Below are 24,034 nucleotides of genomic sequence, written 5' to 3'. Positions count from 1 at the left end.
TCTGTATTTGATACTTTGTGAAAAAAAAAAAGGTATCGTGCTTCAGAAAGCAAAGTACATTGTTGTTGTACAGCGGTGAAGAAAATGATGAGCTGGTGCTTACATTTTGTGTCATATTAATAAATTCATGTTTCAGATAAGAATATAAGGAGCTGCTAGTAATTGATGACAGATTAGTCGTATCTAACACAGTGCAGAACTTGAGAGCAATAGAGACAGCGTGGAAAGCCTGCCTCAGAATTGCTTTCAAGTTTTCCTTTTTCCACACTGCTTGTTTGTTTGTTTTTTGAATCAGGGAAGATTTATTGTGGGGGATACAAATCCTCGTATTTATTAGTGGTAGTGATTTTAAGGTGGAACTTTGGCATGTCGTGGCGTGGTGTAGTGACTTTTTTTTTTTAAATCAAATTTTATTGTCATTGTGTTAGAGGAAATCATGGATTTGATTATGCAAGGAGCTCCTACTTATAACTAGTGTCATGTATACATACCCTCTGCATGTAGAGGTGACATTGGTGGGTGCAGAAAATAACACCTACCGGTATTTTCCATCTTAGAAGACGTAAATGATGAGCACAACCAGGCAGGGACTAGTGAATGTTGTTTGTATTTCAATATCAAATTCTGTTGTATTAGGGCTGTGAAAACATGTTGGCATCTACACAAATTTACTCTGAACTGATACCATTTCTTAAAGGTTGGTTTTGGCACTTTTGATGTGGTAACCTGCTACTGGTTTATGGTACACTGGTCCTAGAGATGACTTTCACTCTTCTTTTCTCAGTTCTAAGAACTTGAGAGCACTCGGAACTGAGAACTACCTCACACAGTGTAGCTGGGTAATCGTCTGCAAACTTTCCCTTCATACTGTAAAGGTGTGCCAAAATGGGACATTCACTGACGAGTTTTGCATACATCTTTACATTTCTGTTTCATATTAGTGTAACCTTTAGTGGTCAAACTTTGACTTCAGTAAAGTGTAATGTAGTGCATGTTGTTGTCATATGGGTGTCTTGCTTTAGATACTGCTATGCCTTTTTGCTTCTTTTTTTTTTTTATTTCACTTAGCAATGACTTCAGACAAAATCCATCTGCTTTCCTCTGCATTAACACCTACAAGTATTTTTAGGAGTTAGGTTTGAAGTTCCTGCATGTTTTGATGTCCAATTTTAAACAGATATTACTTCTGTAAGATATGATGCCTCACAGATGTTTCACAATTTTACTCTTGCAAGTTCTGGTAGCAGTTGAATGTAAAATATTTGTGATTGTATAAATTGCTTTGAGAGGAATTTTTTAAGACCCGCACAATTTCGTGGTATATATTTGTACAGAATTGTTTCCATTAGTGTATTTTCTACGATAGCATCATAACATCAGTGTCACCTCTATCCCTCGGACTGTTGTAACAAGAATGATGTTGACGTTTGTGTGTCCTTGAAAATATCCCTTCTTATGTGTAAATTCATCCGTTGTTATTTAACTATGCAGAAAGAATGTGTATATTTACTGAAAGAAATCAGATTATACTGCATGTTACATGACAAATTCCTGGGGGAAAAAAGATGTGGATGATCATACGAATGCATACAAATGGATACATGGAAGTTTGCCACATTGGCTATTAAAAACACCAGGAGAAAATGGAATGTGCCACGAAGAGCTATATTTCCCAAGATTGGTAAATGGTCCATATGATGAAAAGTTGCCGTATTGAGACAGTTTAAGCAGCATGAGGCAGAAGTGCTCCTGCCATTGTTGTCATATGCAATAGCAGTGCTTAGTATACGATGGTACATGTACTTCGCTTTTCTTGTTAATCTGCTGTGGGATATACACACTTACTCTCAAATACACAATTGTCTAATAGCAAACAGTGTAGGCATTTGAGTGCTGTGGATTTGATTGATGGGCTGTGCAAGCTGTCTGAACTAGGAGACATATGATAGTTTAAATCTATCTATCTGCACAGGGACACAGTTTGATTGGTGTTCAGTATTTTAGCACCGATTGTTGATATGCATTGCAAATTTTGCTTATCTACAGAGTATCTTACCTTGTGTGTAATATTTTTATCACATTCACAAGTCGGGATTCTTGGGTATTGTGATTAAAAAAACAAAATATCATCATCCATTTTTGTGTAGAATGCTCGACAATGAAAGCATAAATGTTTAAGGTCAGATAATAGATTTTTTTGGGGGGAGGGGTGGTGGTGGGGTAAGGGGTCTTTTAAATCGTGAGTAGGCATACTCTATATGTGATAGTTGTGCTACTAGCACCTAACACGTCACTTAGTATATGCAAGAAGTTGTACCCTTTTCTCTGCAATGTGGTCAAAAATTGGAGGGTGGCTTGAATGCTCACAAGCAGCAAAGAACCATTGTCACAGTCCAAGAACAAGACATATGCACAGCTGTAGGTCACATTGCGTGTGTAGAGAGCAATATCGTCTATGATGTAGAAATATTGTCTGCGATGCATTATTAATGATGTTCACTGTACTCGTCTTCCACGTTACACTGTTATAAATATAGGAAATACACAACTCACTTGAAACGTGCAAATATGTGACCCGTGTTGTAGCTTGGCTTTGATATTTTCTGTGTCTGTTTGTGGATGTGCCTTTGAGCATGCCAGTGACTACATCACAATATTCTTTACTCACAATAACACATGGAGCAACGCACAAGTGTACAGTCAACCTTGCCTAAGTCGACTCTATTTGGTCTGAAGAAATAGTTTCGACTCAAGAGAAAATTCCACTTATGAGGGATTAAAATCAATAGAATATAAAGAGGAGTTAAAAATGTTTTCGACTTACTTGTAGACAATGTAGTCATATACAAGTGCCTTGCAGCACTGCAATCCTTGCATTTAACTACAAGTTAGTTGAGGTCATGAGGCATATGGTATACTATTATATACACACCAGGTGACTAAAGGGTGTATCATTGAATTTTGCTTATAAGCACACACACACACACACACCCACCAATGTTACAATGTCATACACAAGCTCTGAGGAAGAAAGATAAACACAGCCTAGAGATTGATATAAAAGAAAAAGAACAAACAAAAGAAAAGCATGTACAATGTGCTACAATGTACATGCCACCCTGGATAAAAAAAAAAAAATCAAAAAGAAAAAAATCATACATTCCACAATGCGAGTGTGCAATGTTGTGCTGCACTTATAAGAGAGCCAAAGTGGTAAATAACTTGGAAAGTTTTCCCCATAAGCATGTATCTTCTCTCCCCCTCTCTCTTTCCCCATTCTATCTCTCTCTTCCTCTCTTTCTTTTTTCCCCTCCATCTCTCCGTTTTCTTTCTCTCCAACTGATATTATCGTAGGCTTTTAGAAAGGCTTGTATGACAGAAAATTGTGGAATTTCTCATGAGTCTGTCATAGTTATGTTCTTTATAAATCACAGAAGGGTTCTCCCATACTATATGTAAATCTTTGCTTTCTTTTTTCAAAAGGAGTATGTATTAAAGCTTTCGGTGTAAAAAGAAAAATGCAAAAATTTGACAACCGCACACAATAAGAAAAATGATATGGAAAGAAAAATAGGAAATAGAAAATTTTGGTGTTGCAGGATTTATTTCGGTACAGTTCATGCAAACGTAATATAATAGCATCTTATCCTGGCCTGCTAAAATTATTACCAAGACCGACATGGAATTGGAAAAAACAAACAAACAAACGCTTATAGGTACTAGTACCAAGTTTGCATTGACACACTGCTTGCTATACGAACTCAACAACAAAGTAAGTCTTGTTATGGTTATTATGTGAGTAAAAAGATGGGGAAAACTGCTCGTTGCCATGAATGCCTACTGCCAAACAATGTTACAAGGCTAGCAGACATGAAAACGCTGGAGCATTAATTTGCAGTGTGAAAATCTGCCATCTATCTGTGAAGTCAAAAGAAGACGGAGAAGAAGAAGAAGAAGAAGAGAAAGAAAAGGAAGAAGATGAAGATAAAGGAGAATAGGAGGAAGAAGAAAGGAAGAAGAATATGACTAAAAAGAAGAAGATTAAAATGAAGAGGAAGATGAGGAGAAAGAAGATGGCCAAGGTGAAGACAAAGACAAAGAAGAAGATGAAGACGAAGGCACCGACAAAGAGAGATACCCAGTTCTCTCATGCAAAATAAATAAAGACAGTCTTGGGTTACCGACAACAAATTTTGTCCCCCAGTTTTTGCTTCTCAATCTTATCTTTCTATAAATCAAATCAACTCTGTATGTCTAGTTTTTCAACCCTCTAAGACTATGCCTAAGACAAAATGCCCATTTGTTACAAATTACCAACTCATGCAGACTTTGGGGATGCTGCAAAATTCATGACATAACAATCTGCAATCATAAAAGTGTAGTTCATTCAAATGTCGTTCAATGGCTACATTCTCTATCGGATGATGTCACATCTGAAGCATGAAAGCACCATGCCTCTCAACCACTTCCCAAAGATTGGTGGCCGTATTCTGTGATCCCGACTACTCTGTCACAATGCCAGGCCAGTTTCGATCTTTGAAGAGAGTAACCAAAAGTGAAAGCTCTTTTGAAGGGATGCGCCAACACGTTAACCCGTTGAGGACGGGCTGATTTTGCTACAACATGCATTTCCCACAGACACTTGCCCGAGTATACTCGGGACTCGTCCTCGGACTCGTCCTCAACGGGTTAAGGAATGGATGATGAACATAGTGTGAGCAAGTCTATTTAGAGACACTAAATCTCTGATTACTGAAACCAGGTGCACAATGTGTCAACCCCATGAGAAATTATGTACTTTCTCAGAGGCACAGGGTTTATAAGGCTAAGACCACTGCAAACTTAATGAGTCGCCTCAGACGGCATTTTGTCGGCTGTTGTATGGTCATGTCACTTTATACATAGTTATACATACATACAGACAGCTTCCTCATTTGTATCCAATGGTACATACAATGTGGCTAAATAATGCATGCAGAAACTGACTACAGGTACATAGGCTCTGTGAGTAGTCCTCTTGAAGAAAACTGAATGTACTTTCAACAAAGAGTAGCAGTTTTCTACCAGAACGTAAACTTTGACAATTCTTCTTAATTACCAGTATGTGAGTTCTGAGAATAACTAGGAACAGCCTTTCAGAAAGAGGCATAAAAGTGAGCTCTTGTTGGAACTTGCTCAAGAGGAAATTCTCTCCACTTTTTTTTTTTTTTTTTTTTTAGAACACTATTAAAAAAACAAACGAACAAAAAACTCACAGTCCTTACAGGCCTTTACACATAGTATCAAACAGATTCTCAGCATAAGTACCTCATTAAAAGATAAATAAATAAATACACAGAACACTGGAACTGTGACCAATTTCACATTTAGGCATCAGGTGAATCTGGACATTTCTTATGCCCACTAATGCAAGGGAAGGCAAGTTTCTTGCACAGATGAGAGGAACTCACACTTGGTTCTTCCAAGAGAAGTCTTGGATATATTTGTATGATCAGGCTGGATGTGGAAGTTGAGATGTCCATAGGGTGTAACACAAGATGATAAGCTGACATCTTTGCAGTCTCTTCTTTATCATTTTATAATCTACTCCATGTATCATCATAGCGCAAGCATGAAATTTACAATGCACACAGCACAATTCAGAACATTTCTAGTGCAATTACCTAGAGTTTGATTTCGCGACTTTGTGCAAGACTTAAGTGATGTAATGTTACACAGAATGCTTTGGTGCTTCTGAAATACACTGGTTTATACCATTACATATCTTGGATATGATTTTTTTTTTTTAACAGTGTTACAATAAAAAGGCATTTTCAAGAGTGGCTCAGTGTCTCATGTGCCAAAATATGCAGGCTAATTATTTCCGTCAATTCCATTTCAACTATTTTCAGTTGCTGAAATCAGCCCCATAGCACAACATTTCATATAAAAAAAAAAAAAAAAAAAAAAAAAAAACCACCTTTCTGTTCAAAAACATAGAAATTCACAATATTTCATAAATAGAATATTCCATAAGTGAAGCCATTGGTTAGTGAATCAGTAATCTTCGGGAGTACATTGTCAGGCCAAGCACAAATACAGTCTGGAGAAATTAACATATGGTACGTATCCCTTGCGAGCACTTTTAATAAAAGGGCGGGTCTTTTAATCCTATATTCCACGATGACATGAAAACATTTTGTCAATACTGATAGAAATTGCTTATCCAGAAGATCTGTGGACTTCACTCAACTTCGTTGAAATTTCACCTAAATCGCCCATACATCGGGTAGTCGGTCCCGCCCCTCGAAAAGAGTAAATACTACGACAGCAACATGAATTTCAATCATTTCCAAAGATTGGTGGCTGTTCTCTGTGAGCCTGACCCGTTTGTCATAGTGCTTTGCCAATTTGATCTTTGAAGGATGTGACAAGAGGTGGAAGCAAAGCGACTGTCCACATGTCTACTTGTCTTTTTCTTTCTCACGGACAATAATTTTTCTATATCTTATTTATTTATTTTTTTGCAAAGGCAAAAGGGAAATTATCGTGGGTAAATTGCCCATAAAATGCCACTGGCATCTCTTGGTCTCTACTAAAATGTTTGAACAATATATTCAAATCATTTTGGGGGACATACAGATTGTCAAAATTGTGTAAATTGTGATTTGAAATTATATTCATTTTCATTTATTTACATTGCCAGCATACAATATTAGTAATAATTGGTGGCTTTGCAGAGGCTTCTTGTTGGTAAGTCATATTTCACCAGCCAATCAGCTACCAATTTTTGTGGGTGTTCCCAAAATTAAACAGCTTTTTTGAGCTGTTTCTTGTTACTGGGCAATTTCTACTTGATACAAACATCAGAATTATGTTAAGGGACCCATGTACCACATTTTTCGCCCAACTGTTTATCTTAAAAGATCCACCCTTTAAATCTCCAATGATTGTTTATTGTTCAATAAGGTCAGTAAGAGAAATCCTTCTGACCATCTCATACTTTCATCTCTCAATCCACAAGCTCTGTCTTCTGAGAACACCTTTAGTTGTGCCAGTAACGAGTTGTGTCTTGGAATCTGTCCAGATGAGCCACCTGTTTTTTGTCTTTGTCAGTTTTGACATCTCATAGGATTCATATCCTAAAAAACAGAAAGAAAACATAATGCCTCCGGAGACACTTCGTGGCGGAGGCATAAAAAAGCAGATGCCGCATATGTATTGGCTGCTATCAGGTGCTGAATTCTACTTGGGTGGTGGTATATTGGCAGGACCACACCTCTTGTCAACAGATGGCATGGGCACTTCCAAAGGCTCTTATGATGAAATTGCCAAAACACACACCCACAAACCCACTCTCACATATACACACACACAAAATGGCTCCCCTTAATTTGCATAGATGCTCATGCCAGGGGATGCCAAAAATGAATTCTGGAAGGTGCTTCGTTGTGATGACATCACTCAACATCCAGGGCAAGCCTAGTGTCCCTAAGGTAGTAGGTGATCGTCCGCTCCCCCCGCCTGGAGCTGATGCGGGGTTCCAGGCAGCACTCCATCTTGGGATGCTCAGCATCTGCCATGCCCTCGTATTCCTCCCAGAGAGGGCAGAGCCTCATCATCTGGTCCTCCAGCTGGACCTTGCTCTCCTCATCAACGAGGAGATTGCTCGCGGGGACTCCAAAGAAGAGTTCCTGAAGGGATGCACGTACGAGGAGAGATTACAATACATTTCTCTTTCATCACCACCAATACCAGTGCATCATTGCGATGGGTCAGAGGTAGTCACAAAATGCAGGGCAAAGAGCAGGGTAGAGAGACATTTATTTATTTATTTATTTATTTACTTTTTTTTTTTTTTTTTTGGACACGATGATGATGACCTAAAAATAATACTCAGAGAGCCCTGGAAATATCTTCCCAAACTTCAGCTACTCGTGGCTTGTAGTATTAGCACAAATCTTCCTGAAGCTCTCCTCAAGTTGGCATCAAGATGCAACACTCTTTCTCCAGATTTTGTTATTCTTGTTTGATTTTTTGTATTTTTAGATCATGCATCTACTTCTCACCTCAGCCAAGGCTGTTAATCGGGAAACGTACACAGGAATGACAGTCAGACAGAGGGGCATACACATACATACAAACATACATACATACTTGTACATAAACACATGCATACAGCTTGACATACAGACATACAGACAGAGAGAAGGAGACATACACATGCAGTATACAGTACACACATTCACATGGACGGACAGCTCAAAAGACATACAGACAAACAGACAGACATAAACAAGCAGCAGGGAACCTATCTACTCACTGCATCTTGTCCTTCCAAGATGGCATCCAGGGTCTTTGATGCATCCTGGAGACAGAGTTTCAGCCAATAACGATACTGCAGCACGACCACCTCAGCATCTGTTTGGACAGGAGAAATGTGGTTGTCACAAGAGAGTTAGGCTGCATGTAGCTTTTATCTGCCTTGAGATAGAGAATCACATTTCCAAATGGCTTTCAAATGGCATCTACGAACATGATTTAAAATGCGATTCTCGGAGTGTATCGTTCATCAAACCATATAAAAATCGCGACTCGAGTGTCACGTCACTGCAGAGCTGCTTTGCGTCATTCAACCTGGGAAGTAGAAGTCAACTTTTTTTTTTTTAACCAACAGCCTGTACAATGGAAGGTGTCTTTGGCATCTTGGAGATTTAAGCACACTTCAAATGAGCTTCCCTTTTATCTACCTGCAAAAAGGATATTGCAGTCCGAAGCACATTTCAAAATTCTTCTTGAATGGCACTTCAAATCACTGTTGCGTTTATCTATCACCCAAAAATGCCTAGAACGCACTTCGGATCACGACTCTGCCTCAGAATTTTTTAGAAATATGCACAAACCGTCACAACAATACTTTTGGTCAACAATTTAGCACCTGCAGTACAACCCTTGCCCCCTTTCAACCATCATTATCAGTTTAGGGTTTGTTTTTGCTTTTTTTTTTTGCGACAAATCAAAGATGTGATCCCAAGGACATACCATTTTTGGTCGATTACAGTGAAAATCTGTGAGTAGGCAGATGGAAGACTTGTGAGGTTACTGCATCATTACCTTTTCTCATCAACACATGTGGCTGCTACTAATATCACTAATTCTATGAAAATGTGTGAAACTCACAAACTCCTTCATTTTCAAATTCTAGATCGGAATTGATGAATCCCCATCACTTTGCTTGATTTTACTCAATTTATCCAAGTCACCTTGGACACGAATTGGAATCGGACCAAGCACTGATCATGTCTGGTAATATTGTATCCACTGTCTTCACCTTCTGCTTGGTCTGGGCAGCACACAGGGCAGGTGTAGAGCTGCATGGTGGGCGCACTGTGGTTCCCCCTGGCCCCGGTCCAAAGATCCCTCATGAGAACCTTGGGTACCCGCTGCAGCTGCAGACCCTGCTGCATAAGAGACAGGCTGTCCTGGACGGTCAAATCTACATGGAAAGACAGAGGAGACTATTTATCCATTAGTAATTGAACCACCCGAAACCACCTGTCAGATTACTCCCTAAACAGCCTGTCTGCTCTTTTTTAGTTTTATGCTATACTATTTTTTATTATTTTCATATAGAATATATAATTACGTAATTCGAAAGAGGTCAATATTCAACAAAATTATGTCAGAATCATTCCTGTGACACACAAATCTCTTGGTAAAGTCTTAATAGGCTTTCAAATATTACACAAGTAATAAATATACATGCAGTGATTTATTTCACATAATTTAGAAAGTTGTTGAAATAATTGCTACAGAATAACAAACAATTATAAAGGCAATCAAAACGGTTCCCCTAAAAAGTCAAGGGCTTTGCAAAAGATTTTCAAGTAGTATGAGTCCAACAGGAATGGCCACATATGACCCCTTCCCCCCCCCCAAAAAAAAAACAAAAAAAAAACAAAAACCAACCAAACAAACAAACTATTAATGATAATGTAACGTTACCTTGAATGTATGCCAGAGAAATAGTTCTTTCTTGACCATCTCCAGATGTTGGCTGAACCACTGCTGTCACCCTTTGCACCTTCTGAGGTGTCTCTTGCCTGCGCTGTCCCTTCTGAGGCGTCTTCTGACTGTGCTGCCCCTTATGAGGTGTCTCCTGCCTGCGTTGCACCTTTTGAGGTGTCTCCTGCCTGTGCTGCCCCTTCTGAGGTGTCTCCTGCCTGCGTTGCACCTTTTGAGGTGTTTCCTGCCTGCCTTGGGATTTGTCAGGTGGATCTGGAAGAACACAGAAACATAGGGTGAGGTCACATAACACTAAGGTGTACGATTCTTTGGCACAACTTGTCCCTTTCACTTTCGGCAAAATTATGCCCTATTTGTTGTATAAACATGACAAGCTCGTTGACATGGATGATGTAAGATGAGCAAACCCTTATCCCTGCTGTCTCCGTTTCTCTGGAAGATTTTCAGATTCTGAACAGTAATATACGTCACTTCTCAATGTGTCTTATTGCTGTCACTTTCTCCCACACTAAGATTCATCTCTGCCATTACTAATGTGATAAGCAAGGAAGCCACATGGGCGTAAAATCTCACCCCTGGTTTCGCCTTTCCTCTGGCGTAATCTCTGGCTTCTGCGAGTGGGAGAGCTGGCCTTCTCTGGCGTCTCATTCCTTGGATGACCCAGATCCTTTTTTGAAGGACTGCAGAGAGAAAAGAAGGGCAAACAATAGAGATGCTGCAATGCAGAGTGCATCATTCCGGGCAGTATCAAAATTTGATCACAGCAATTTTTTAGATGGATGTCTCGCGGGGCTAGGACCACATTGCCATGTTGTAGAAATGCGAAGACAACGTAGGGAAGGTGACAGCATACATTAGATTCAACAAATGAATCTGAAAGCACTTTGTGAAATTAAAGAAGAAAAAAATGTTATGAGCCTAGAAATTAGAGTGGTAGGAGATATTATACAACGTCCAAGTAGATCCTTGTAATTTGATTGGAGGATTGTTGGTGACGTGATATTAAATAAGTACTCCATTCAACGCGCCGTGCAATTTTGGTTCTATTTTTGCGTGCAACTTGGTTCGATTTTTTCGTTCTATTCCACGGTTCGAGAAATTGTACGGTACTGCGTGTACTGTGTGTTGCATATTGAGGATCGCATGCAGCTAGCGCAGGTACGTGTGCGGTACATGCATGCGCGTACGTAGGTCTACGTAGTGCTAGTGTACGTGTATGAGCGCTAGTATAGCTGTGACCAGTATCTACACTGATTGCACAAGCCAGAAAGAGAATCGCAGTGGATCCACATGTAATTATGGCTATATTTTTCATACATATATAGACTTCTAGGCCTACTTAGACCAAAAAGATCTACTTGGACATTGTATAAATCAAATAGTGTATGGTCTTTACTCGTGCAATGGAACGAGATTTCGCACTCGGTGAAAGATGAGGCGCACTATTCAACTCGGCTTCGCCTCGTTGAATAGAGCGCCTCTATCTTTCACCTCGTGCGAAATCTCGTACCATTGCACTCGTGACCATTCACTATTTGTATACCAATTGCTGGAATGTAAATTTGCAAAATATGCAAATGAGTTCAAAAGGAAACAGGTCTTGAGTGCAAGGAATTACAAACTCAAAGAAGGGATTTTCGTCTACACCTTAAAACAAGTAAACAACTCCTCTATCTACACCAAATGCAATGGAAATTATTTCATTGTGTAAGTCACTATTATCAAAGTTGTACTTTATCATTTTTTTTTAGGGTGTAGGAAGGAGGCAAAAAGTTGCTTTCTTGTATACAAAGATGCACCCATACGAGTTTCTATGAAAGATTTGATCTTGAGGTTTCACTTGCTATACTAACGAGGTCTGTGATTGATCCTGAAGTCGCCTCTTTCGACTCAGCCTGGTTGTGACTCCAGGCTTGCTCTGTCCCTGCTTGGTTGCAAATGTGACTCCATTTACTGGCTCTGGAATTCTGCAGCTAAGGGCAAAAAAAAGGGGGCAAAAGGAAGGTTCAAAATGTATTCAATACATATCTCTGTACAATAATTTCACTTGATCCTGGGAGATACATTCAACAGAATCTGTTGCTATTATAATTTGTGTGCTCTCATCAGTCCTACATGTTCATTATGGTGCTGGCCTGGCCTGATCAGATGATTGGCATTGATAACGAGTAAAGTATAAGCTGTCAATTTGGCATACAGATATTTTTGCAAATGAGGAGATAAATATTTTTGTGAGATGTTGTTAAAGCCAGTTGACACTGAGGCTATCAAATGTGCACAAAGATACTAGTCCATACCTTAATAGCGTGTGGCAATATTTTCATGTGTCATTAAATTCGCAACCCAACAGTGATTAGAGAATTTCAAGTAAATTAAACCCTCGCAAAAATAACAGCTTTTACGGTGTTGCGATCATGCATTAGATTGTCTAGCAATGATTACCTTAGTCTGCATTTGGGACAAAAGAGACTGACAAACTCTTCCACAGCCCTCGGCTGGTAGTCCACTACTCGGGCCTTGGTGCGGAACACGATAGAGCTATCGAGCACCTGTTGTAGGGTTGAGAACCTGGTATCGTAGTTGGCGGTGATGACTGGGGAAGGTAAAGCAGTGCAAGGATGAACAAACAAATATACATTAACATGGTACAGACATTAGTATCAAAGAACAGTGCAGCCCTCCCTGAGTAAGTTTTCAAGCTCTGTAATCGGTACACCTTCAATCTCATGACTGAAAGATGCGACAGCTGAGAATTGGCTGTTGAATATGACTGAAATCAGTTATGATTCCTTGGCAAAGAGAATTATAAGCCCTGAAAACTTGGAATAAATGGTCGTATTGCAGGCTACGATAACATGCAAATACAACATAAAATCTACAAACATTACAATGCATACATGAGACACGAGACAGCAAGCATGTGTGTAAGAACATAAAGAATCACCAGTCTCTGAAGTAGAGTTTTGGGTGCTTGGACAAACATTGGCATTGATCTTGGTGTTATATCGTTCAAGTTCAAGTTGAAGTTCAAGTCATTGTTGAGCCTTCACTTATAAGAAGACACGATACTAGACAAAAGAATGAACTCTTTGATTTCTTCCAGACAAATGGAACAAATATACAAACAAATGGGGGTGGGTGGGGATGGGGCAGACCAAATCGAGCGCACAAATGAAAACAACCAACAAACAAACATTACCCGAGGCAGATTTCTGCATACACCTTGGTTCCTGATCACTGTCCAGTGACTCCGGAGCATTGCTGACACTCCTGGGCTGAGCTTCTGCATTGTCCAGCATTGCAACGTCCAGCCAGTCCAGATCCATGTCACTAGTCGGCGATGGCTGGCCATTGATGGGCGAGGAGTTGGGCTGGGCAATGGAGCTGTGATTCTTGGTGACTTCCAGCATTTTGCTTTTTAAAAAAGGGGGAGAGGATCATTAGACACACTGAAAGGAAGATGTGTAATGCAGAATCCTAAGAGAATTCCACTTTGAAACACTTTGTAGGAGACATCCTTTTGGTCTCCATTAACTCTCTATGTGCCATGGTGGAAACCCCCCTGTGTGCCAAATCATTCTGAGACACCAACGAAGTCATGCTTTGGGAAATCATTCTGTTTATCAAATTTATGTAACTTTTATAGATTTCTGTTACCCTGGACATGTATGGAGCAAAGTTGTAGAGAAGATGCCAAGCATTGCTTTGATATAAATTGTATGACAAATCTATGATTGTTTTTCTTTCAAATAACCAGTAGATACATTATTGAAAAGGCATGACTTTTGCACACAAAATAGTGACAGAAACCTAAGAATTTTCTCGCAAATCCAGTATGGATCACCACTTGATGGTCAATCACTACATAAAATGCAAGCTACCTGTACATGTGAGAGAAACAGAATTGTGAGAAAAGCTTTCAATGTACTGTGGCATTTGGCTGCTTATTGATCGGTTTGGGCGGTTTTGTGCGTTTGAGCAGAATATGCGAACTTGGCATGCTGTCGACCGAGTTGTATGTGAGTTAAGGGACCATGGTATTGGGAGGACTCTGCTCTTCCATAATATTGATAATCTGAACATAGTGCAAAGATTTTTGGTTCACCATGAAGTCAGAGGTCCACTTAAATAAAAAGAAATGCTGACTAGTATGACATCACAAATTGCAACCATACATCTACAGAGTCAACAAATTAATCAAAAAGAAACAGCAAACATGAAATCATTCAAATACGTCGATGTTGGGCAATTTGTCAACCAGTTGCAATGAAAACATGAAATCTGCCTACATGGGGCCAGTTAAAACTTGGTAGTATAGGATCTTCCTGTCTATGAATGCAGGTAATAACAAAATGTAAGGCGATGTGGGCAACTCCCATTATAACAAAGTCCTTGGGACTGGTAGTTTTCTTTTGTTACATCGAAATTTCTTAACAGTTGATCAATACAGCATATGAAGACATATAGATAACAATTTGGGGGGACCTGAATTTTTACTTCATTGTAACAAGAATTTTGTTATAAACTGTGTTTGTTATAAAGGGAGTGCCCTATACTGAAAAGAATTTTGACAACTGAAACCTGCTTGGTAAATCTCACTTCTTAATGCTTCTCACATCTTCTTCCCACTCGGCAATGGTGGCGAGACCCCGCCCGTACGATGTCCCACGATGCAACACCAGCTCGATCATTGTGGGGATAGTAGCTGGTGGTGGAGTGTAAGGGGCTGCATGCAGGTTGTACAACCTTACAAAATCACCAGGCTACCCGATAGGAAGATAGAAATAGGGATGCAATCATATGTGAATATTTCATTTCTTACCTGATCTCAGACATAAATCATATAGTGCACGAGGCAAAATACCTGCATGATAAGGATTGCCATTGAATAAAATTTGATATGTAGCATGAGCATTATTGTGTGTTGAACATGAACATCAGCAAAATGCATTGAAATATCAAAAGCTGAATTCATTTGCATTATATATCACTGAATTACATGATGTCAAATCAATACCTGAAATGAATTAGCAATGCTTAGATTGACCAAATCATTTATTATCGAAGCTCTTTCCTTTATGTATCATGCTCAAGAATATCATGAAGAGAAGACTCTGCAAAGATTTCAGAGATTGTCTATGGCACCTTGTGAGAAAAATTTGCTCAATTTTTGCACACACACACAAAAAAAAAGCTTAGCAAGTTCTCATCAAACAATTTGTTGCAGAGTGTATACGATTTTATCTTGCGTGATCTCAGTCTGTATCTCTCTGCATTAGTAGACATGCAGTATGAAATTGAGGAAAAGCAAGCCACAGCCCTGCATATGGGTGGACGTCACAGTTTAACCATTTCATACCTTCAGCTGCTGTCCCGCTACCATGTGGTTGTCGTAAAGGGCGACGTCTACCATCAACCCTTCGGCCCTGCACGCCAGCTCGGTATCCCACTTGACTTGCACCTGGGAGACATCCAGACATCGCACTGGCCTGGTGTGAACACAACACTGCATTTTAACCTCTCTCACGACCAGTGTCACAAGACGACATTGACGTCACATTCACAAAATTTGCCAATTCCAATGTTGGAGTGAACGGCTGATGATATGGGCATCACATGACAGGCTTGCAGTATCTCCCTTTCACATGACATGCCTTACGATTAACTTTGATATACTGGTAGTTAGAAATATATAATGAAAGTATGATATTGGATACAGTCACTGGTGAGAAATAGGAACTATACACACACTAGGTGCATGCAAGATGTTGGACTTCTTGAGGTTCCAATAGCAAGCAGCCTGTATCCCCACTCTATGTGATGAGGGCTTGAATAACTAGAAATATCACTGAAGGTGATTAATACCCCCGCCCCGTGACAACAGTCTTACCCAAGGATTGATTTTTCCTTGATCTTCTGTCATTTAAATGCCGTTACCATGGCAATGCAGCTTCCGACACGTCCGAAAAATATGTCTTGCACATCTTCCCATCAAGACTATTGTGTGTGCCACATTTCATAAGCTTTTGTCAAAAACTGAGGAAGTAGTTCAATCCACAAGATCTTTCCTTGATCTTCTGCCATTAATATGCCGTTACCATGGCAACCAGCTTCCGACACGTCCCAAAAAATATGTCTTGCGCATCTTCCCACCAAGACCAATGTGTGTGCCACATTTCATGAGCTTCAGTCGAATACAGAGGAAGTAGTTCAATCCGCAAGATCTTTCCTTGATCTTCTGCCATTTATATGCCGTTACCATGGCAACGCAGCTTCCGACACGTCCGAAAAATATGTCTTCCACATCTTCCCACCAAGATCAAGGTGTGTGCCACATTTCATAAGCTTTGGTCAAAAAACTGACACATTAACATATTCAGATGAACATCTGTACCTAATTTCATAAAAATTGATCAAAAACTGTGGGAGGAGTTCGCGACGCAAGATTTGTACCCATTTCTGCCCATAATATGCCGTTACCATGGCAACGTACTTTTGGGTACTGTCAAAAAATACGTCTTGCACATCTACAACCCAAGGCACACATCTGTGCCAAGTTTTATGGGAATCGGTTGAAAACTGAGGAAGTAGTTCGCGACGCAAGATTTGCAACGGACCGACCGCCCGACCGCCCGACTGTCCACTGATTCCTATATACCCCCTTCAAACTTCGTTTGGCGGGGTATAATTATTAATTTACTACATGTACAGTTCACAAAGGCTAGACAATTACACAAACTCTTTGTGCGCCAAGATGTAAACTCCATGTGTACAACATGTTTCTGAGACTGCAAGGCTCGATCAATGTGCACTTTTGGAAAACATTCTGCATTTCGAAGCCTGGCTATTTTTGTTTCAAGTGGTCAGTATTCAAATCATAACCCCAAAACAGACTGCAAAATTGTGTTACGGTAATGATTACACTTATTTTCCTAAATAGGTCTGCGGGCATGACTCTTTGAAGACAACCTCAACAGAAAGTTAGAATTGGAGTCAAACTCTAAGAACAGTCTGTACTACTGCTAGTCTTGCCCACACACTATCGATTCCTAAAGAAGTTGTACATTTTGAAAACCCATGCATCATCTCTTCTTCATTGTATTTGCCCTTTAGGATAAACTCTTAGTGCTAGTTGTGATGCTGCATGACATTATGTTTTTAAAGTTTGACATGAAAGTTTCACTTTCTCCACAAAAAAAGGAAGACTTTAAAAAAAAGAAGCTCATCCACACTACTCACAATATTCAAATGTTTCACAAATGTATGACATGTAATTTGAGGTCAATTTAAAAGACAGGCCTGTACAGCATCGTTGTAAACTGCACAGGCAAATACACTTTGGGAAGGCAGAGAGAAGACAACAGCCTGAACAATGGTATAAGGAACAACCGGTAATATTTACCACTTGCACTTGGTTCCATCCCAGACTTTCAGCAGGACACAGCTCTCGGACGGGATGATTGCCACGGCAACGACCTGGCATATGAGGTCGAAGTATTCCTTAGCGACAATCTGGGACAGGGTCCAGGTCTTGCTGGAAAAGGGGATGGCCGTCTGCTGGACAGCCCACTTTCGCAGTTCCTCAACCTGTTGGGTGCAGATACCCATTAAGAATACACATTAAAATGACAGAGTCAGCAAACAACCCAATCATGTTGTATTAAGTCTCTCCTTGCGTGTTATCATTTTTGTGCTAGTTCAGCAGAGGGTGACATCCGTAAAAAAGGTCATACTTTGTAATGATGCCCATTAATAGTATCATAATTCCCCATTCTCTGACATCTGGGTCTGTTCACTATTTCCCTTATCACTTTTTCTCATTACACTCATCTTTTAACATCACTGTGTGAAGGTAGCAGCACAGAACTTGAAATTTGTGACAGGATTTATTATATCAGAGATACTGAATATAGATTGAATCACAAGGTCATCGCACCTTCAAATCAACAATCTGATTTTCAAAAACAGATCATAGAATTTGAAGTGAGAAGAAAAGTTCTCAATATCTCTACCTTCTTCTTGTCCTCATCGCTGAAAGTGAAGCCAGGACTAGATGACCTAGGTTCGATCGGAGTCCCTGGCTTGCCGTCAAAAACCAGGCAAGAAAAGCCATTACCTTTGATGCCCTGGTAGTTGGCTCCAAATTTTTTCACCTGCAAATGAGGGACAAACTTCTTTAAACACCATCAAAGAAACTTGGAATTTAAGAAACACAAACTGACCTCAGTGGGCAAATAAAATAGAAATTATATTGAAGCACTGTCTTCAAACTTACATACTGCCAGACTCTCTTGGCCCAGAAATTCATCATATCGGGCTGAAGCAAGTCTGCTAAGATGGGTAGATGGTTGATCACTCCTGCATCATGCCAATCATTCATACACATCACTTGGCACAAAACAGGAATAAAAGCGAACAAATGCTACTAAAGGGACTGTACAGTACTGGTTGAGGTGAGGATTCAGCTTGTAACATTTGCAAGCTATTCAGAAACCACACTTTATGAAATATTAAAGAACATACAATTCTAAGGGGAATCAGAAGTTTATTTGATGAAAATTGGTTTTGAAATGACTGAGATATCTAATAAAAAGGAAAAACAAGAGATCCTAATAAAAGTCGTGGCCTGTCAATGTTATCAGGATCGCTTTTTTGGATATCTCCACTATTTCAAGACCAATTTTCATCAAATAGATGTTGAATCCTGCTTGAAACTACATACTCTTTCATATTTCATGAGGTTTCTCATTATCTCGCCAAAAATGTTATAAACCTGAATCCTCACCTCAACCAGTACTGTACAGTCCCCTAAAAAACATAAGACAGCTTGGACATAATGCAAGCCACAACAGGTTTTGAAGCTCTTGTTTACCTTTAGCCTATGAAGCCTGACAATGTCTCCGATTCGGTGAACGTTCGGAAGTTCACGGACCTCTTGTTTGAAGAGAACGCATTTCAGGCCATGTTCTTCCGAGTCCACTGACGGGTCCACAATGGTGAGAAGCATACAGTAATCTAATAAAGACGAATGTGTGTGCATGTTAATTGAGTTGATAAATGGGTGCATGAGTCAATGAAAGAAACAGGAATAGAAATAAACAACAAAAATGCTATTGCTGATTGCTTCACACTTTCAAGAACAAATGCAGTCCTTCCTTGTGCACTTGTAAATAAAGAAATATACTAAAGCACATACATGCCAATATTTATTGTAAATAAGATATATGCAATCAACCTGCTGCTAATGTCTATGCTGCAGGCAAAACTTCATGAAGCTATTGCAATACATAAATCTTATCTACATGGCCAATTACATCATCCATTTTCCATATTTTGAGGAATATTATGCTGAAAGCCAAGGCAATGTCTAATACAATGTTGCTCAACCAGTGGGCTGCAAAGCTCTCGCAGTTGAACCCCACTGTCTTCCCATAATAAAAATAAGAAAGATTTGCATTTGATCTATACGTGTACAACTGGGCCTCAAAAAATCTCTGTAGGAATCTAAGTGGGCCTCAAATAAAGGTTGAGAAGCATGGACACAATATGCAAGACAAAATATTCATTAACAAGAAATTCAGCAAATGCAATGTCATCCAACTAGGAGATCATTATTGCCGTAGGTAAGGCATAGCACACAAGCAACCCTATATGACTAGACCAAAAAACCCCCCCAAAAAACAAAACAAAACAAAAAAACAAAACAAAAAACATACCAGGTCCTTTTGTCTTGTACGGTGGCTTGAAAAACTTGACCACCCCATAGACATCTATGGAGTTTGCTTCTTTTACTTCGGCTAGTGGCGTGTAGGTGTACGTTCTGAGCTCCTGAAATCAACAAGAGTTATCCACACGGATGATCAAATTTGGATGACCACATTTTGTTGCAGTCATATCGTACCTGCAAATCAACATTTTTCTGCCAAAAATTGTCCCTGCTAACCACTATTATGAGTTTGAAGCATGCAACATTTCATGATAAAATACAAAATTGCAACTGTATGTATCGCAAATCATTTTGTTGTGATGTGCGATGTATGTAAAATAAACCGTGCAGAATATATTTTCAAGAAATGAAAGCACATTTGGGACTGGACAAAATAGAAGCAAATCAAAATGAGCTTGTCTTTGTTCTTCTTATCACCCATAACCCTAGTTTAACCTATGTACAATAAGTTACTAACAGACACATCATGCTCCTAGTTTTTACCAGGCCACACAGAAACAGGTTGTGCACCCATAACCCTAGTTTAACCTATGTACAATAAGTTACTAACAGACACATCATGCTCCTAGTGTTTACCAGGCCACACAGAAACAGGTTGATACAGTACAAGACTAGGCTGTTCCTCTTACCCACTCTTGCCCTTCAACTTATTCCATAAAAAACAATGCAATAGCACATTACATCCATGTCTGCTGTCACAATACACAGGTACCAGTCTATGCAAACAAATTATGCCTAATGACAAGGTGAACAATATTACATGTTGGCTTGCAAAAGAGCAACTATATTGTGTTCATGAACTTTGCTAGAAATCAGAAAGAGCAAAGATTTATTCATCTCTCATTGTCAAACTACAAAGAAGTTTTAAACCAATGAGTAGATTATATTGCTCGTGTACAGCAGAATCCTGTTGAAACACAGCCTTGATTTACAGTCTGAGGATAGAATAGAATGAGATAGAATGATGGTGGTTATGATGACAATAAAATGGCAGTAAAAGTACTAATTATGATCATCAACATCATCATCATCATCAAACTGATAATACACTGCAATCACTATCATGATACCAATAATGGCAATGATAATTTTAGCAAATTTAAAGCAGCAGGCACATGAGTGTCGTCCCGACCACTTTTGGAGAAGAGTACTGGCAAAGCTTTCCTAGAACCCAATCATATGTGGAAAGTGGTGTTTGATTACTTGATCACCTTGGGGTTATTGTACACTACATGTAGTTTTTATACATGACTATCATGAAGATACCGTACCAGATACTATATCATCTGGGAATACAAATTCCTACCTTCTTGGGTGACGCATTGCCAGTATCTGTGATTTGGACGAAACGAGCGTGGTTATGTCGGGCTGGCGAGGCCTGATCCTCAGGCAGGCTGTTGCTGGGTCCGCCACAGGTTCCCGTCCTCCCTTCTTGGTGGTCAGTTCCATTGTTGACCCCTTCTGCTGGATCGGCTGCCATTGCCCGGGACACACTGGTTCCCGCTTCCTCAATACTTCTTGCTGTAGTCGGAGCCGTCGCTGCAGACGTTGTTGCAGATGCTGTGCAGGCAGCGCTCACAGCTACTGCTTTTGACTGGAGTAATGTTACGCTCGCATCTCCGCAATCATTTTGTGGTTGAACCTGTCCAAGCAAGTAAGGTGAAATCAAAGTTGGCCATTTGTTTAGAAAATAAAATAGTTATAGCATATGTAATAGTCAATGATGAATAGGGGGGGGGGGATTATTCAATCAAATATAAGATGAATTTGGAGCACACTAGTCAGATGTTCAAATGTAGTTCATGTTGTATAGATATGATAAGTGTGTACTTAAGTATCACTTAAACAAACATTTCTGTCCCTCATTTATTTGGTGCATTCTTTTGGAACATGACAGTAAATAATAAAGATATTAACTGATGAAATCAGTAAAAGCAAACATAACCCATTCCCCCTCAAAAAAAGAAGAAGAAGCAATTAGTAGGTATGTTAGACACACAGTAATGTCTCATTAGGTCTAAACAAGCAGAAACCAGTCTTACCCATAGTAGTGGATGGCTCCGCTTTTTGTCGACAATCAGATGGCACAGGTGGTGCTGGTCTTTCTGAAAAGTGTGTGAACGCTCCAGCACGGCATTGCTGATGTAAACAATGTCCTGCAAGGAAGGAGGAATCAAGAATCTTGAAGTGGGGGACTGATAATGCACTGACACACCGTCCCACCTTGTGGAATGAACCTCCCTCCTGTGTGTGTCGTCAGTTTCACTCTTATGCTGTCAATGTCATGTTCAGAAAAACACTGTGAACCAGAAGCGGGGAACAGCTCCTCTGTTTAGGCATCATCAAATTTGATCAGGTTTCACTTCCCCTGCTGGGGCAGATTTCGGCAATTTTTGCCAACTTCCTGTAAACTAGACACATAGGCCCGAATTCACAAAGGTGGTACAAATTCAAACCATGGTTTATGCAAATTTCTTCTGTGTAAATACGATTGACAGATTGTGTAGAGATGTTCACTAACTAAAGCGCATTGATACGCACATGTCAAAGGTATGCCTATTTCAGGCTTATTTTAGACCATGGTCTAAATTTATTCCATGGTTTAGGTTTAAACCACCTTTGTGAATTAGGGCCATAGTGTTTTGACATGAGAAGTATGGACATATTTTCTACCTACATATGGCGCTACACAGCATGGGACAATTACTTGCAAAGATTTTTAAAGTATGGCTTTTTAACTGGAAAAAAAAAATACAGACCAACAAATATTTTTCTCATTGAGAATATGAAATTACACCAGGAGGCAGGAACTTTAAAACAAATATATTCTGCAACTATAGATGAGATAAAAAATGGACAATTCCATGCTGATTGAAAGAGTTTTCATAAAGGTAATCATCAATATGCACTTAGACCTGTAGGTCCTACACAGCCATATTCCTGTTGGTGGTTTTAGGATAGCCTGCAGCAAGTCTGTGCATTTTTTAATTTTGTATTCAAATTTGTTTCTTCATCTAATCCATGTGTCCAATATTGTAATTTGTCAAACCAACCTGCACATTATATCAAGGTGCTGAGACTTACCACCTCTGCAAAGGACTTCACTCACCCCAATCTTATACTTGTCCAAGCTTTCTGCATATTCACAAAACGTGTAGATGTTGATGCAAGCCCCTTGAGCTTCCTGTATAACTAACTTCAGGACTGGTCTCTTGCCGCTGGTCACAAGTGGCCATCTCACGCTGATGTGACCCTGAGTGCCCAAAGGGAATTGTTTGTTGAAAAGAAAAGAAAATGCCTGCCTGCATACAGCAAATTGATGATTATATCATAATCATGAAGTGATTATTTGCATGGATATTAAAAAGTACAATGCCCCCTCTACAATACTAAAGTAAACATTAACAGAATGTTATAAGTATCCATAAAATCAGACAAAATTTAGAGAAGTCATGGGAGTACAAAGTTTCCTCTGTTAACCCGTTGAGGACGGTTTGATTTTGCTACAACACGCATTTCCCATAGACACCTGCCCGAGTATACTCGGGACTCGTCCTCAACGGGTTAAACACACACAAAAAGTACAAATATTGCTTGCAACCACATTATGCATTTAGAACTCTTTTTAAATGATCTGCACAGCTCAGTAACATTCACCAAAAGACCCTTTACTGTATGCTAGTAACCAAGAAAGAGGTAGTGTAATGATGTACCAATATTTATGTCAGTTGCTGTTGTTTGCATTATTAATATTATTGACCAAAAACATGATTTGAATCATTTTTGTTTTCTTTGCGTTTGATCCATGGAAGCACTATAATTGTGAGGTGATGACATCTTTACTCATAAGTTGTACCAGATGTGTTTACACAATCTCATGCTGTACAGCTGTAGTGTAGGTACACTCTACGAGGGTTTGCCACCCACCCACTACTAGCACCACACCCTGGCTATAGATTCTACTGTCTCAGGAAATGTAACATTTTACATTTCATTCCCATACATTTTTCTAGATTGTACTTCTTATCATTCTCATCAAAATGCACATTGTTTTTCTGAAACAGCCTTGCCCTCAACTGCAGTCATATATGGTAAGTGGTAGGGCCTACTAGTGTAGTGGCCAGTGTGGTACTCACAAGTTCCAGTGGTAGTAAGCAGCTAGTGTACTTACCTTCACATATTTGTTGAGCAAGGAGCTGACTGGCTGCAAGGATGATATCTTTACGTGTTGAAGACCATCTAATTCTGATGGAGGGTCAGTTGTTTGACGAACAGAAGACATGGTTTTATTCCAGATGAGAA

General features: G+C 39.6%; 1 protein-coding gene across 1 annotated transcript; it reads right to left on the bottom strand.

The window, feature by feature from the left end:
- Window positions 1–7,433: 7,433 nt before the first annotated feature.
- Window positions 7,434–24,026, bottom strand: LOC140242264 (uncharacterized). The gene is made up of 18 exons (XM_072322012.1): window positions 23,904–24,026; window positions 22,842–22,985; window positions 21,775–21,888; window positions 21,039–21,374; window positions 19,722–19,833; window positions 18,878–19,020; window positions 18,018–18,158; window positions 17,408–17,592; window positions 15,365–15,494; window positions 14,605–14,768; window positions 13,205–13,419; window positions 12,448–12,598; window positions 11,859–11,978; window positions 10,579–10,685; window positions 9,985–10,257; window positions 9,311–9,475; window positions 8,303–8,400; window positions 7,434–7,673 (listed from the first exon to the last, which is right to left on the bottom strand). The coding sequence occupies exons 1-18, from the start codon at window positions 24,012–24,014 to the stop codon at window positions 7,440–7,442; spliced, it is 2,943 nt and encodes a 980-aa protein (XP_072178113.1). The 5' UTR covers window positions 24,015–24,026; the 3' UTR covers window positions 7,434–7,439.
- Window positions 24,027–24,034: the final 8 nt, after the last annotated feature.

This window comes from Diadema setosum, chromosome 2 (assembly GCF_964275005.1).
Source record: "Diadema setosum chromosome 2, eeDiaSeto1, whole genome shotgun sequence".
NCBI classification, from domain to species: Eukaryota; Metazoa; Echinodermata; class Echinoidea; order Diadematoida; family Diadematidae; genus Diadema; species Diadema setosum.
Note: the sequence above shows the minus strand (reverse complement) of the source record. Positions and strands in the feature narration are given on the sequence as shown.

Bases quoted from the DNA above. Each gene is read 5' to 3' on its own strand.
- LOC140242264 (XM_072322012.1), bottom strand. From the start codon at position 24,014: ATGTCTTCTGTTCGTCAAACAACTGACCCTCCATCAGAATTAGATGGT. The intron at 22,986-23,903 runs GTAAGTACACTA...TTGGGCACTCAG, and splicing joins TGCTCAACAAATATGTGAAG to GGTCACATCAGCGTGAGATG. The intron at 21,375-21,774 runs GTAAGACTGGTT...TTGCTTGGACAG, and splicing joins GGAGCCATCCACTACTATGG to GTTCAACCACAAAATGATTG.